The sequence below is a fragment of the Drosophila albomicans genome, chromosome 3 (genome assembly GCF_009650485.2).
Source record: "Drosophila albomicans strain 15112-1751.03 chromosome 3, ASM965048v2, whole genome shotgun sequence".
NCBI classification, from domain to species: domain Eukaryota; kingdom Metazoa; phylum Arthropoda; class Insecta; order Diptera; family Drosophilidae; genus Drosophila; species Drosophila albomicans.
Window position 1 is genome coordinate 31,351,261 of NC_047629.2, and position 13,644 is coordinate 31,364,904.

The 13,644-nt window shown below is 35.4% G+C and overlaps 2 protein-coding genes across 2 annotated transcripts; one reads left to right on the top strand and one right to left on the bottom strand.

Annotated features, from left to right (window-relative positions):
• Positions 1–4,228: 4,228 nt before the first annotated feature.
• Positions 4,229–5,110, bottom strand: LOC117570812 (ficolin-2-like). Its single transcript, XM_034252671.2, has 2 exons — positions 4,475–5,110; positions 4,229–4,407 (listed from the first exon to the last, which is right to left on the bottom strand). The coding sequence occupies exons 1-2, from the start codon at positions 5,077–5,079 to the stop codon at positions 4,269–4,271; spliced, it is 744 nt and encodes a 247-aa protein (XP_034108562.1). The 5' UTR covers positions 5,080–5,110; the 3' UTR covers positions 4,229–4,268.
• A 2,717-nt stretch (positions 5,111–7,827) lies between these two features.
• LOC117570813 (uncharacterized) lies at positions 7,828–10,144 on the top strand. Its single transcript, XM_052006102.1, has 4 exons — positions 7,828–7,976; positions 9,500–9,624; positions 9,684–9,893; positions 9,953–10,144. Exons 2-4 carry the CDS (start codon positions 9,571–9,573, stop codon positions 10,115–10,117), a joined length of 429 nt encoding a protein of 142 aa, XP_051862062.1. The 5' UTR covers positions 7,828–7,976; positions 9,500–9,570; the 3' UTR covers positions 10,118–10,144.
• The last annotated feature ends 3,500 nt before the right edge of the window (positions 10,145–13,644 follow it).

A 13,644-nucleotide genomic window follows, 5' to 3' on the forward strand; every position in this document is an offset into this window, starting at 1 on the left:
CGTTCCTCAGAAAACATATGTTTTTGCTAGTTCACCAATAAACGGTTCACAGAACTGTTAAACTCTTTGTAAAAATAAAGCTTAAAAGGGTATTAACACACAACCGCATTAAGTTTTAGCTTATAATTTAAGATACAAATATTATTTTTATGGCAATTGTATTAAATATTTGGTAAAACGAAAAAATAATTTACGAGCAAGAAATTTGAATTTGAGTAGTTCCACACTCGCAGTTAACATAAACCACAGTTGCTTTATTGTCAGTCAGTTCAGATCATATTAAACGTTAACGTATTAAATAAAAGTCTTAAGACATAAAAATCCTTTTTTCTAAACAATATATTAGTAAATTAATAAAATATTACAGCCAAACTACTATTTAGCACTGCCAACATGTGAGTGCGTAAACATTGTGAACTGTTAACTGTCAACTTTCATTTGTACGTTTTAAAACACTACCTTTCAATAGTACTGGTGGTATATTTCTTTCTTTGGTATATTTCTGCAGCTAAAACGATATTATTCAAATTATTCTTGCGGTCACACTACATCACAGGAGCTTTGTTTTAAGCTCCCTTTTTGACGAAATAAATAATTTGAAGCAATGAATTCATATTCTTGCCTTCAAAAAAACATTGGTGTTTGCCATAAATTAATGCTTTTAAGAAAACCCCAGTTATCGATGAATCGAAAGTGCCATCGATGTTTCTTCACTTATATAAAACGTTTTTTCAAAAATATTTTATACAAGCATATAGGACAATCTGTAATTATATTAGTCTCACCCATCTCTTGGTTACGCAAGTTTGAGTCCATTTGTGGACGTGCTACAAATACAAAAAGTAATTTTCAAAATTACTTTAAATAAGTTGATTTTATTAATAGCTATGTTGTCGACATCATTTTTATTTTTACGTCATAAAATTCTTATTTATGTCGCCTATTACGCATAAACCTATAACATCATAGAGTACATGATCTTTTTTTGTTTTTTTTTTTTTTCGGTTCATTAAAAATGTTAAATAGTTTGAATGATATTTGGCTGATTTATGCTAATATGTATGTTGAATTTTATTAGAGGCGCCCATAAGTCAGACTCATAGTTTTCTGTTTCTTTTGATAATATCTACACTTAGAGAAAATAAAGACTATTTATCTGGTTATGTAAATATGTGAGTTAGCAGTTAGAAAATAAAGTGATGTTAAAATTCTATTTGTTTAATTAAATAATGTAAATGGCAATTCGTTCTTGCGTAATTTGATAGGTAAATTTAATATTTTGTTTATTTTTGACAGTGTAGCCTTTTAGTCTTGTTTTACATAAAACTCTGTCTGTGTTGCCGCTTTATCTTGAACTTTATGAGCATTTCATGGCATAAGCTGGAAATATTTAACGTTATTCAGGTGATTTTATGCAAATTATGTATATGGTTACCATCATCTGTCGATCTTTTGTTGTTGTTGCTTTTTATGACATTCTTCATGCGCTTATGATCGTGATTGGGGGATCTCTCTTGACAACGGGCAACCAATGACCAGAGACCAACAACTAGTAACCGGCTAACCCATCACACTCTTTATGCAATTTTTGAGAAATCAAGCGACGTCTTGATTTGACATAATGTACATTTAAGATTTATTTTATTAATTTACTCGGGTCGAAAATGATGTTAATCCGTTTGCTCATTGTTTCGAAAGTCTTAAGTGTTGCTAGCCATAGTTTGTTTATAATTATGCAATAAATTACAAACACGCTAGAAAACAAAAACATACATATTTATATTTATACATATATGTATATAGACTCCCCAGCAAATAAATATGTTTAATTTAATTTTTGCTTTTTCCCTTTCAAATAAAAAGTGTCGCAAATCTTTTAGTTGCTCGATCTTTTTCATGTGCGTTTTTTTCTGGGCCAATAAAAATGTCAAATGTGTTTAGAGTGTTTAAAATTTATTCGTCTTCATAAAATATTTAGTAGCGCTCTTAATAACATCTCTTAACTATGGAAATTCATTCATGATTTTCCGCCATATTATTTTTAATAATCCCCCTACGAAAATTCCAATGTACTTTTCCACTTCTATTTACTATGTTGTACTTTTTCTAATCAGTAGAATTATTTGAATAACACATATTTAATGGGATCAAAGTGTCCAGCAAAGAATGTGCACACGCAACAGTTTTGATTTTATTTTCGTTTTTTCGTCATTTATTGATGTGTGTGTTTAATAATTTCGAAATCTCATCAAAATAGCATTAATTAAGCGCCTGCGCTCGTCTCAATAACGTAATCCCGGGTTCAGGTTATCAGTGATCAGGCAAACACTTGTCGAATTATTCCGATTAGAGCGAAGCGTTTAAGCGCAGATTCGTGACTCGTGATTCGTCTAAGCGAAATCAAGAAGCTAAATATATACTTTTGAAATACGATTATATTTGTACTTTTGAATATTTTGGTTGCCAGGGGAAGTGACAGACGCTCGAGCCAAACAAAATATTTGCATAATTTGCTACACTTTGTTCTCAAATTAATGTAAATTTCCGAGCGGTAAAAAAAAGAGAAAAGCGAATAAAAAACACTCAAAAGACGCTCTAAAATTTGATAGCATTTTCGATGTTAGACAAAACCCTGAAAGATTCTATTGATTGAATCGTAAATTTGTGGCCTGCTATTTCTTGCTATCGATGTTGTTTCGTTTTTTTTTGTAGAGGGTTTCGATTGAAGTTTTGAGTTTCTTTGTTTCGATTATTTGCATATTATGCAGGTTGATCAGCTCGTGCCATTCACAAATGTTTAACTATTCTGCATATTTATGAACTAGTTTTGGCCTAGCTACGACTATTCGGAGCGTTATAAAATATTGTGTATGAATAACTGACTGACCCAGTGAAATTTGGCTTTGTTCAAATCAAATACAATTTTTATATCGTTTAGAAAACATCGAGCTCACATGACTACAAAAAAATGGCAACTGCGCAAGTGAAAATCGTTTTTATTTGAATATTTATTGCAAAAGAAGGAATGCTAAAGAAAAAAACAAAACTCTGGGCAAAAAAAAGAAAATAGTAAAAGAAAATGTGCCCGGTTATGCTTGTCAGCTTAAACATCTCCGTGTTTTCGCTGTTTTCTTTTTTTAATTTTCTGTTAATATTTCAAAATGTCATTAATAATGCCATAAATTAACTAAATTCATTGCTATTGCTAAATCTTTTTACGTACGAAGGCAACAACCAAGAACAATTTCTTTTCGTTTTTCCTTGATTTTTTTTGTGTGTGTTTTATTTCATTTTGAAAAAGTTTTTAAAAATATTTTTCAAGAATTTCGTGTCTGTCGCCTGATGGCAGGCGGCATGGAAACAGCGACACGAAAATCTTTCAACAGCAGTTGACAGCGCCACACACACACAAACACACACACGCACACCTCTCTGAACATACACCCACACACATACACACACACTCACGGGCGGACACTCTTAGATCCCCAGCTACTCCGCCCGGGGAGGCATAAAAATGTACAACATCTCTTAATTTTCCGACTTAAATGAAAATTGTGCCGAGGTTTTCTGCCGCCGTGTGGTCGTTGATGGGTTCTGAAATGATGCGCGTTCTTTCGTAAAGCGAATGTTGAAATATTTCCACACTTCCTTCTGAAATTTAAACGACAACTGAAAGCTGTAGCTTTTCCTCAACGTTAATATGACTGAGACCGCACATCGAATACCCTTTCAACTGTAAAGTCTCAGAACTGTCTCCAAACAGCTTGAGGTAGCTGTTATGCCCTACTTCCGCAGGGTATATAAGTAATGAAAATGTCTTTGTCGCCGCCATGGTCTGCGACCGTGTGAGTTTTGGACAAAATTTCATTCGAAAATTGTGCTCGACATTCTTTTTTTTTTCCTAGCTGTCGCCACACTGAAAGTTGTTAAACATCAGATCATGTATATATTATATATATATAAACTATAGTGTGGCAGAGATGTCGCATTTCTGTTCTAATTTCGCCTCCAGAACTCGGTATTTGTATCATTTTCAACGTAATACTTGCAATTAAGCGTTTCTATTTTGGATGCCACGACAATCTGTCGGGCTGTTTGTCAAAGTTTTAGTTTTTAACCGGAATGTGGAGCATTTGGAGCTGGAGCTGGCAGCTGCCAAGTGATCCCGACGTCAAATGCATTGTAAATGTAGCTAAATGGATGCTAAAGATATTCGAGTCTCGAGTTGAGGGATTTCAATAATACTATTTATTTTGTCACGAAAACTATTTCTTGCTCTTTGGCTTGATCATCATTTGGACGGTTTTGTAGGCGTAATCGATGCCACGCCACTGCACCCAACAGTTGCCACGACCCACAAGATCGGTTCCGTATTCGCCACCCAGATACTGGCCATTGAGATTGCTGAAAATTAAGATGGAAATGCTTTAGCTGTTTGCTATTAAAGTGGAAGTTATGATCAAGTTTTTACCTGTACATGCAACTGTTGTACCACCAGGCACCCGAGAATTGAGCAGCACAATTGTTAACGCTGTTGTCGTTATCCCGATCGTAGGTACTGAACTTCATATACTGCTGATATCTGAGCGCATCTCCCGCGGTTCCGTTGTAGTTGCCAAGCACATTGAGTCCATACAGATTGGACTCATTGCCAATGGCAAATGAATCGTATTTGGCAAAGCGTGTTTGACCCGTAAAGTCCTGCAGATACACGTAGAGCTCGTGTGTCTTAGACGTGGTCAGCGCATGCAAGATGTCCAGGCCAATGAAGAAACCCCCGTCGAGTTCGCCAAAGCCTTGTTGATACGACGACCAGTTACGGAAGAAATTGATTTTGGCATCCACGCGACGCTGAATGACCAACCAACCGGATCCAGCAATGCTCACATCACAGTACACTTCGAGGGGCACGCTGCCGTTGCTTCTCGGATCTTGGATCTTCACAATGCCGTTCTTTTTGGGCTTGGCCTCCACACAAGAAGCCGGATACTTCTTGTAGGCCACAATGTCCTCGAAGGCTTCGCAAATGGCGAGAGTCAAGCACAAGGCGGAGAGTATAATGAGTAGAGCTCTCATTTTGATGAACGTTTACTGGATACGGTTTTCCCCAACTAATTGTGCTTTTATAGGCACTGTCCCTTTTATGCGAGCCTTGAGTCGAGGGTATTACTCATTTCTTATGCAGATAAGATTGCAGTCAAGTTCTGTGAAATTTAATTTGGCACTTGAAATAATTCCCCTTTTTTGTGATCTATGCTTAGTATATATATATATACTATGTGACTATAACTGTAATTGATCGCTGATGCCAAAACGCGCCACATTATCGAGCCCCTTAGCTGCGATTTGATTAGATAAATGTAAAAGTGTTATCAAATTAAAACGAATAAGAATAGTTGGTGTATACTTTTGGGTGCACTGTCGATCTCTTGTACAAAATATTGAAAGTGTCTCAGCTCAGCTCAGCTGAAGCAGATGAGCACGATGTGGTAAATGGTGAGTGTACTCATTCGTGCATCTCATCGCATTCATATCCCACACATGCCACATTCACTTGCTCGATTCACGTTTTACCGTTTTTGTGGTGTCGCCCATCAATAGCTCGCTCGATGGTGGCTGCAGGTTGCCAAACAACACAAATCAAACGATCGGCTCTTTGATGGCCACAGCCAGCAATGACACACATTTGTCAAAACGAGCTCACTTCAAAAGGCCGACAGAGTCGGGGAGTCATTCAGTCAGTCACTCAGTCAGGCAGTCATTCAGTCAGGCACCAATACATTGTAGCTACACTGCAGAAGAGGCAAAAGCTACAGCAGAAGCAGAGTACAAAATCAAATGCAAAAGCAAACGTAAACGCAAAAAAAAAACGAATACTTAGAAAACAAACGGGAAGTTGGCCATACAGAGAAGTTGGCTCACACAAAAAAAGAAAGAAAAGAAATACAACAAAATACAAACAGGAAAAAAAGCGCAACAAGTGAAAGACAAATGTGCGGGCCATCAATTGTCAAAGTCAAACGCCAACGAGGCTGACGGATTTCCACTCATAGTGTGAAATAATTTCACAGATGTTTTCTTTTTTTTCCATACCTGAACCAGCATTCCGAGATGGGTATATAATCTCCCAAAACGAATTTATCTGCAAGTCAAATAATATCGCATTATTAAATTATTAATTTAGTTTAAATGAAGTAGAGTTTATAGAATATAATTGAAGAATTTTTAATGAATCTGTTCGTCATATATACAAAGATAGAATTCACTTTGAACGTAGATTTGTTTTTTTATATTTATGTTACTTAAAATTGCATTTCCAATTATAGTTTTAAATAATTTAAATGTGTTTAATTTCACAATACAAATTTAAAAATTTGAAAACTTTAAAGTGTAATTCTCAATATAACTATCCTCTACTCAGTCAATATAATCTTCTAAGTGAATTGAACTGCAACTCAATAATATCGCAGTTTATTTTTATTATTGATTGACTTTTGATGAAGTTTATAGAATGCAATTGCCGGATTTTAGGAGCTAGTCATTTATATAATTAATTTTAAAAGTGCATTTGTTGGCAACACAAACAATTCAGTTTTTGGTTCATTAAATTGCATTTAAACATTTATTTTATTTTTAAGTTACTTAAATGATTTTAAGTAATTTGATGATTTGGTGAACACTAAATTGAAAGTTACATTATTTTAATGGGCAATTTAAAATATGACTTTTCTTTCTTGCAGTCAATTATATCGCACATTCATTGATTGACTTTTAACGAGGTAGAGTACAAATAATTATTGTACATATTAGAAAGAACCAACAACATTTATTTTAATAACAAACTATGATGATTTGATGATTTTTTTACTATCAATTGCACTTGCAATATTATTAATAATAATTACTAAATACAAAGTTTTAAAGTTTAAATGCCTTATAGTGAAATTTAAAATATTATGATGGTCTCCTCTCAATGAAGAGGTGATAAATATGAGTTGCATTCAACATAGCAATTTAATTGATTGACTTTAAATGAAGTAAAATGTAGTTGTTAAAGAAGTTGTTTATCATGTGAACCAAAAATTTGTTATTCCTCAGCGCGATTTATAAACTTAATAGTTTATTATTTTTTATTTGCAAAATTATTTTTCATTATTTAATATTTTAAAATTCAAATAGATTTAATTGTTGAATACCAATTAAATACTTTAATGTCGAATTTAAAATAACTCTTTCCTATGGTCTCAAAAAAGAGCTGGTAAATCTGTTCATATAAAGTATTAAATGTTGACTTTACATTTGTCAAAGTTGTTAATTATATTACTCGTATTTGGTTGATAGTTGTAGTTGTGGTGTTTGAACGCTTTTAATAATTGCTTCTATTTGATCAATTTTAATTGTTTAACTTTCCATATTTTGCGTCTGTCACGCGCAAACATTGGAATTTTCGAAAATTGAAATTTGTAAAGAAAACTTGTTTATAGCAACAAGTTGCTGTTGTGTCAATATGCTGCAGAGCAAATAGTAGACACCTCCTCCCTCTCTCACCCTCTGCCTCTCTCTTTGCCCCTAGTTGCTGTGCAACTCCTCTGTTGCCACCAAAACCTTGGTGCGGCGGGTCTTGAAGCCAGGTCCAGAAAACAGCTGAACATTTAGTGTGTTGCGGACATAAAAAGACCCACAACACAACTCAACTCAATACAACTGAAAAAAATAAAAAAACAAAAACCTGACATTTGTTTTGTTTATTGAAACAGTTGGCATCTGGTTGTATTTCTTCAATGCCAATGCCTTTTTTATGACTAGTTGTGCTTGTGCCCTGCAGTTATTCACTCGTCCATGAAAGATCTATGGCGCTTTTCTTGCCACTTCGACGATGATGATTAAGTGTAGTCAAATATTGTCAGAGTATTCTGTAAATGCGAGTAAATTGATGGCAATCGTCGCTGAATTGATAGAGTGTTGTGCATTCGGTAAGGTCTGGCTGACAGATAAATTGAATTGAATTCAAGAAGGTTGAACAGCTGTTTCTCACATTCAGAAGGAACTATAAGTGGCTCAGGGCTTTCCGTGTTGAACAAGTTAATGAACTTTAGGTGGCAACAGGTAGCATCTGGTTTAAGCCACATCTCTCAGGGTCTACTCTAGTCGGACTTATTAGTCAGCTAGTCTATCAGTTCGTCACTCAGTTAGTCAGCAAAGTTTCTCTCTGTCTCTATCTGTGTCTGCATTTAAATACTGTATAATTCGGGCTTAGCGACTTTCAAGATATCGACGATTTTACGTCAATATACCCGAAAGACGTACTAACCGAAAGGAGCAAAATAAATTTGTTTTTTTTTTATGGTTGCCATGTTTGTAATAGGTTTTTAAGATAAAACAAATTAATTATTTAATTAAAACAAAAAAAATTATAAATTTAATTGAAAAGAATGGTATTTCCATAATAAATCATATACCTGCATGTTCCTTAGCATAAGCTAAGGCGACTGCTAAAACTAACAGAGATTAGTGAGAATGTGACGCTGTGAGGCACACAAGCAAGAGTGGCATTATTTCGCTGTATTTTTTTTTTTTTCGTCGCAATAGCCGGTTGAATTGTGAAAAATTTCGTCGGTTTCAAACGGTTTTTCGATAAAAGCGGAGACGTACTAGGTGGAGGCCCTTTCATATAAGTTTTTATGGGGACCAATCAAACCATCGAATAACCAGACGGACACTATAAGCGGAGTCGTTATAACCGGATTCTACTGTAGTTTATTTGAGTGAATATGTTTTCTATATAAACGCGATCAGTGATCATGCATGCGTAAGTTTCTTTATGATTACTGTAGCATAGTTTCGCAATACGCTACTATATAGATTTTAGATTTACCGCCCTCCTGCCCGTGATCGTAACGTGCTTGTAACTGCAGATCCAGTGAATCTTTTGGTATATTCACATTGCCCCTGAATCGCTTGCTATAACGCACCTAGCTCACTGATGGTAGAACAAACGCTCGTGCGGGTTCAGATGGCCATGCCAGTTGTCCGATGGATTGGCTAGTGGCGGAGGCTGCGGCATGCGGCTGATGTAGGTGCCCTCCATGCGCAGCTCGTGGGAGTCATAGTGTTGGAAACGTAGGGTAGTCAACATAAATAACAGTCTAATTATCGAATTCCCCCCGCCCTAGTGAGCTTTCAAGGTAGTGTGGAGGAGCTTTGCCGCTCATGCCAAAGTTTTGATTTCTTTACACTTGATTATTCCATGACATTTGTCGATGCTGTTTTTAATGGTTGAAACGTGTGTGGGGTCAATAAAAAAAAGGGCTGATAACCACCACTCAAAATGTAAAGGGGTATCACAAGATTGTGCCGACAGGTCTTTAACATCACAACACATGCTGAAAAATGTTCGGGAATTCAAATCGAAAGCCTTGTAGATTATTTTGGTAGACTTGTGGCTTGAGTCGCCATATTAATAAGTCTCAAATGTGGTGATATGGTTCATTTTTAGGGTATTTAAGTTCTGCCCCATAAGCGGAAGATCTTCAGTGCTTTAAAATAAGTGACTTTGTGCGAATCAAAATGAAAATTATATTTTTTGGGCTGCTCATCGCAGTTGTGTACGGTCATGGATGTGTGAGTGTCCTTAACGAGTTAGATTTCACATCATTTTAAGTCTATCATCCTATACATAGAATTACAACGAGCCAGCCAATGTGCCGTCAAAAATTCCGTTGACAGATTTGCATGATATTCTGCTACAGAAAAATCATGAAATCTCAAACACAGCTTTAAAAATAAATCACGAAGCCAGCATTGATGAAAATAATAAAAAGATAGAAGAAATCGAGAAGGAGCTTGAAGAAAGGGCTAAACAAATATCGTCCTTTAGAGTTAATATGTCTGTAAGTATGCTTACCAGATCAGCTTTGAAATTATTCTAAGAATCTAATTCCATTCGTAGAATCGCATTATACCACCGATGGAGAGGAGTAGTCTCCAAAAATTGTTAGATATAATGGTGCATGCGTCCGAGGTCCAAGAAGAACATGTAGCAGATCTAAAACAAGATAATGAGGAACATAAAAACAACATAATTAATATTTGTAAACAGAAACAGAACGAATAAAAAGCTCGATTTTGTAATATTTTTATGTGAGAGAATTTAAATAAATAAAACATTTCATTGTGTTTTAAATGTTCTTTAAATCTGTATTGATCTTACCAGTTTGTTAGTTTCTAGGCTGCAACATTAATGTAAATATGTAAATCCTTCTGCAGGCTCGTCACAAACTGTTTGCCATGAAGTGCGTAAGTGGATTTGACAACTGTCAACTGGTTGCTGTCCAACGTTGAGGTTGTTGTCTTGCATGCTAATCACGTTCGGGGAGTGGAGACTTATTTCCAGCCATGCACTTTACGCATTATGTATGTACTATATGCATGTAGAGATATACATACGCATGTGCTCATTAAAATCCAATACAATGTTAATTTGCGTTTGATATGAGTGAACAGGATATTCTGTTGATTTATAGTCGACAAACAGTTACAACCACATAGCCGACATCAGATCTGTTTTCATTTAGCATAAGACTTTCGTGTCTTACGCCTTTATGGGATTTTATTACTTGTCCCCTGCATAAATAGTAGCAGAGCTCATACAAAGAGATTAGAGGAGAACAGGTGAATACGAGACGATAGTTGAAAATTTATGAAACTTTTTAATTAAGCCGCTCGACTAGAAGGCGACTAATGAATTGAGCTAAAGCGCATTGGCCATAAATTTTAATTATGCCCAGCGAGCGAGCGAGCGATTAACAGAATCAAGCGTAGAGTCAGACCCTCGGATGGATATGCCTTCGTCTTCGTCTTCGTCTTCGTCTCCGACTCCGATTGCGTTCCTCTAACTGTGTCACAAATTAAATATTCAAAAATTAACCGAAACACAGCCAAGTCCAAGCGAGTCGAACCCAACGCTTGCTGGCATTTTTATTATTATTATTTTTCGTTGTATTTTCTTTCTTTCTTTTTTTTTTTGGTTAAAGTAGAAACAAAGAACGAAACGTAAAAACATAAATTAAATAACCCAAGAAATTTACTTGGCACCCTCAGCGATGGTATCGATAATGTCTCGTCGATGCATTCGATCGCTGCCAGGACATGCCATTGACCTCGCTCTCTCTCTCTCTCTTTCTCTATCTGTCTCCTAGACAAAGCCACCACCAACAACACCGCAAAGTGCACAGCAAGCTGACAACCTGGCATCCTTCTGTGTGTGTGTGTGTGTGTTCAACTTATGCTTTACGCTGGGTTTACACACAAACAGAAACGCTTCATTGGTCAGGCCGCGATTTGTATTGGTTGCAAGGGGATACGTTGAGAGCGGGCGAGGGATGGAATCGCTTTGCACTCTGAGCAGGGGAAAGGGATGAGGTTGGGGATGGCCGTTGTTGCTGTTGTTGTTGTTGTTGGCACATGGATGGAGCACACTGTGTGTATGGGATTGCATTCGTATGGATGGTTTCTATGCACAAACGCAGAAGGTGTCGAATAACAAGCTAAGCCCATGACGCCTAACAAACATGCTGCACATACATGCAAACATACATACATAAATATACTGCAAGAAATACTCGGTAACTTGACTCGAACTCAGTTGAGATTTGAAAATTGAATGTGTTGTGAAATCTTGAAATAAAATCATTATTAATATAAAATATTGATGTTTTACAATTTTTAAAGCATCTCTATAAATTAATAAAGAGCTTGATAAAGACAAAATCGCCATAAATTAAAAATATGAGGTACTACTGGAATATTATAACCATAATTTAACGTTAAACAGTGGGCATAAAATAATAATCGGTTAAAGGCTTCATTAGTAGTTAGCACTCCACATAATCAGTATTGTTTTTTTAGATTTCATATTATCTCTAAGTTTGTAATAGAAAAAATTTTTATATTTTTTTATTTTCAATGTGTTCAAGATTTTTTTTTATAAACTTAGTTATAATTATCTTAATCTCACATAAAAATATATAATACAATATTTCTATCATATTTTTTATTTTATTAACCTAGAGATAATATGAAATCTAATTATTATTATTATTTACAAATAATTGGATTTCGTTTTAGAGTTTCTCAATGTTTTCGTATTTTCTTATCAGATAATTTAAGTTTAAAATGATCTTTTAAAATTCAGATTTGTTTTTAGATACGACCTTCTTGTTGTCGCTGAGTGTACTTGGCTTTGTCTGCAATTAGAACTGCACTTGTGCATTTTCCGTTTCAGTAAGAAACCCTCGCAGTTATCTCGGCCCTGAGAACTATCTGTAGTAAGTGTAAGATTTAATGTCTGGCGTTAATGGTGTCTTAAGTCACTCACATACTCACACTCACGCATATTGTTGACAAAGAACTGAAGATAATCCATATGTCTATTTCAATTACAAGAAATATTTTCTGATAATTTTCTACTGATATGGCCCATTACAGACAGACAGACAGACAGACAGATAATCATGCATACTTACGACCCTCGTCTTGTGTTCATAATAAAACGTAAATCAAACAATTTGTCCTAAATAAGTCACGTCTGCATATTTGAGTTTAAGCGCAGATTGTTGTTGTGATTTTGCTTTCGGTTTCTGTGGCGGCAAACTGACCATTGTTCTGTCTTATGGCCATTTGGCATCTTTTATTTATGAACTTGGCCAAGTTTGCACTGAGCTCGAATCCTTTTTTGGTCATGTGGCGCGTTCTTCTCTCGTTTCTTCGCTTCTGCATCCCTACGCCCAAAAACAAAAATAAAAAATAAAAGAAAAATACAATCGCTTTTTTTTGTGACTGTTCGTTCTCTGTCTTTCCGTTATCGGGCGTGTTGTATCTGGCGTGTAGCTTTTAACCAATTGCCCGGCACTTTGCCGCCTGACTTTTTAACAGGCCATAAATCTACACACTGGACCACAGTCAGCAGTCAGCAGCCAGCAGCCAGGCTAGCCATGCGACCAACCAATTTCTGGCTTGATTTAGTAGCCTTTGCGAGCTGCAACTGCCACAACTGACAGTTAGAGCACTTAAGCATTTTGATGTCTTAAGCTGAGACAAGACGAGACTCGAACAAATCAAATCAAATGACTCCGACTCCACCTGTTGCCCTCTACCTCAGCTCTGGAATTTATTTCCGGATCGGCTACGGAGTGAAAGAAACTTGGCATTATCTTCGTGAGAGGTTTCAACGTTGATTATTTCTTTACTTAATTTGCTTTAAAAACACTTCTAAAGTGAAGGTAACAAAAGTATCTGTGTGATACAGTTAGAAGACCCACATTAATATTTTAGTTATCACAATAGTATTTTCTCTTTCATACTATTTTTAGTTATTGATTTATATCTCATTATTTTTTAAATCCAGACAATGTTTGACTGAAGCTTTAGCTCGCTGAAAACTCCATGGATTAATAGGTCAAACTCTGTGAGATTGGATAATTTATTAAAGATATATATTAATAAATAATAAAGAATACAATAATTCATTTTAACACTTATTTTTTTCAATTTTTTATAGTCGCTACCCAATCTGTAGATTTGACAATACATTTTATATTTTGTACACTACTGTATATTTTGAATTGTATTATCTCAATATAT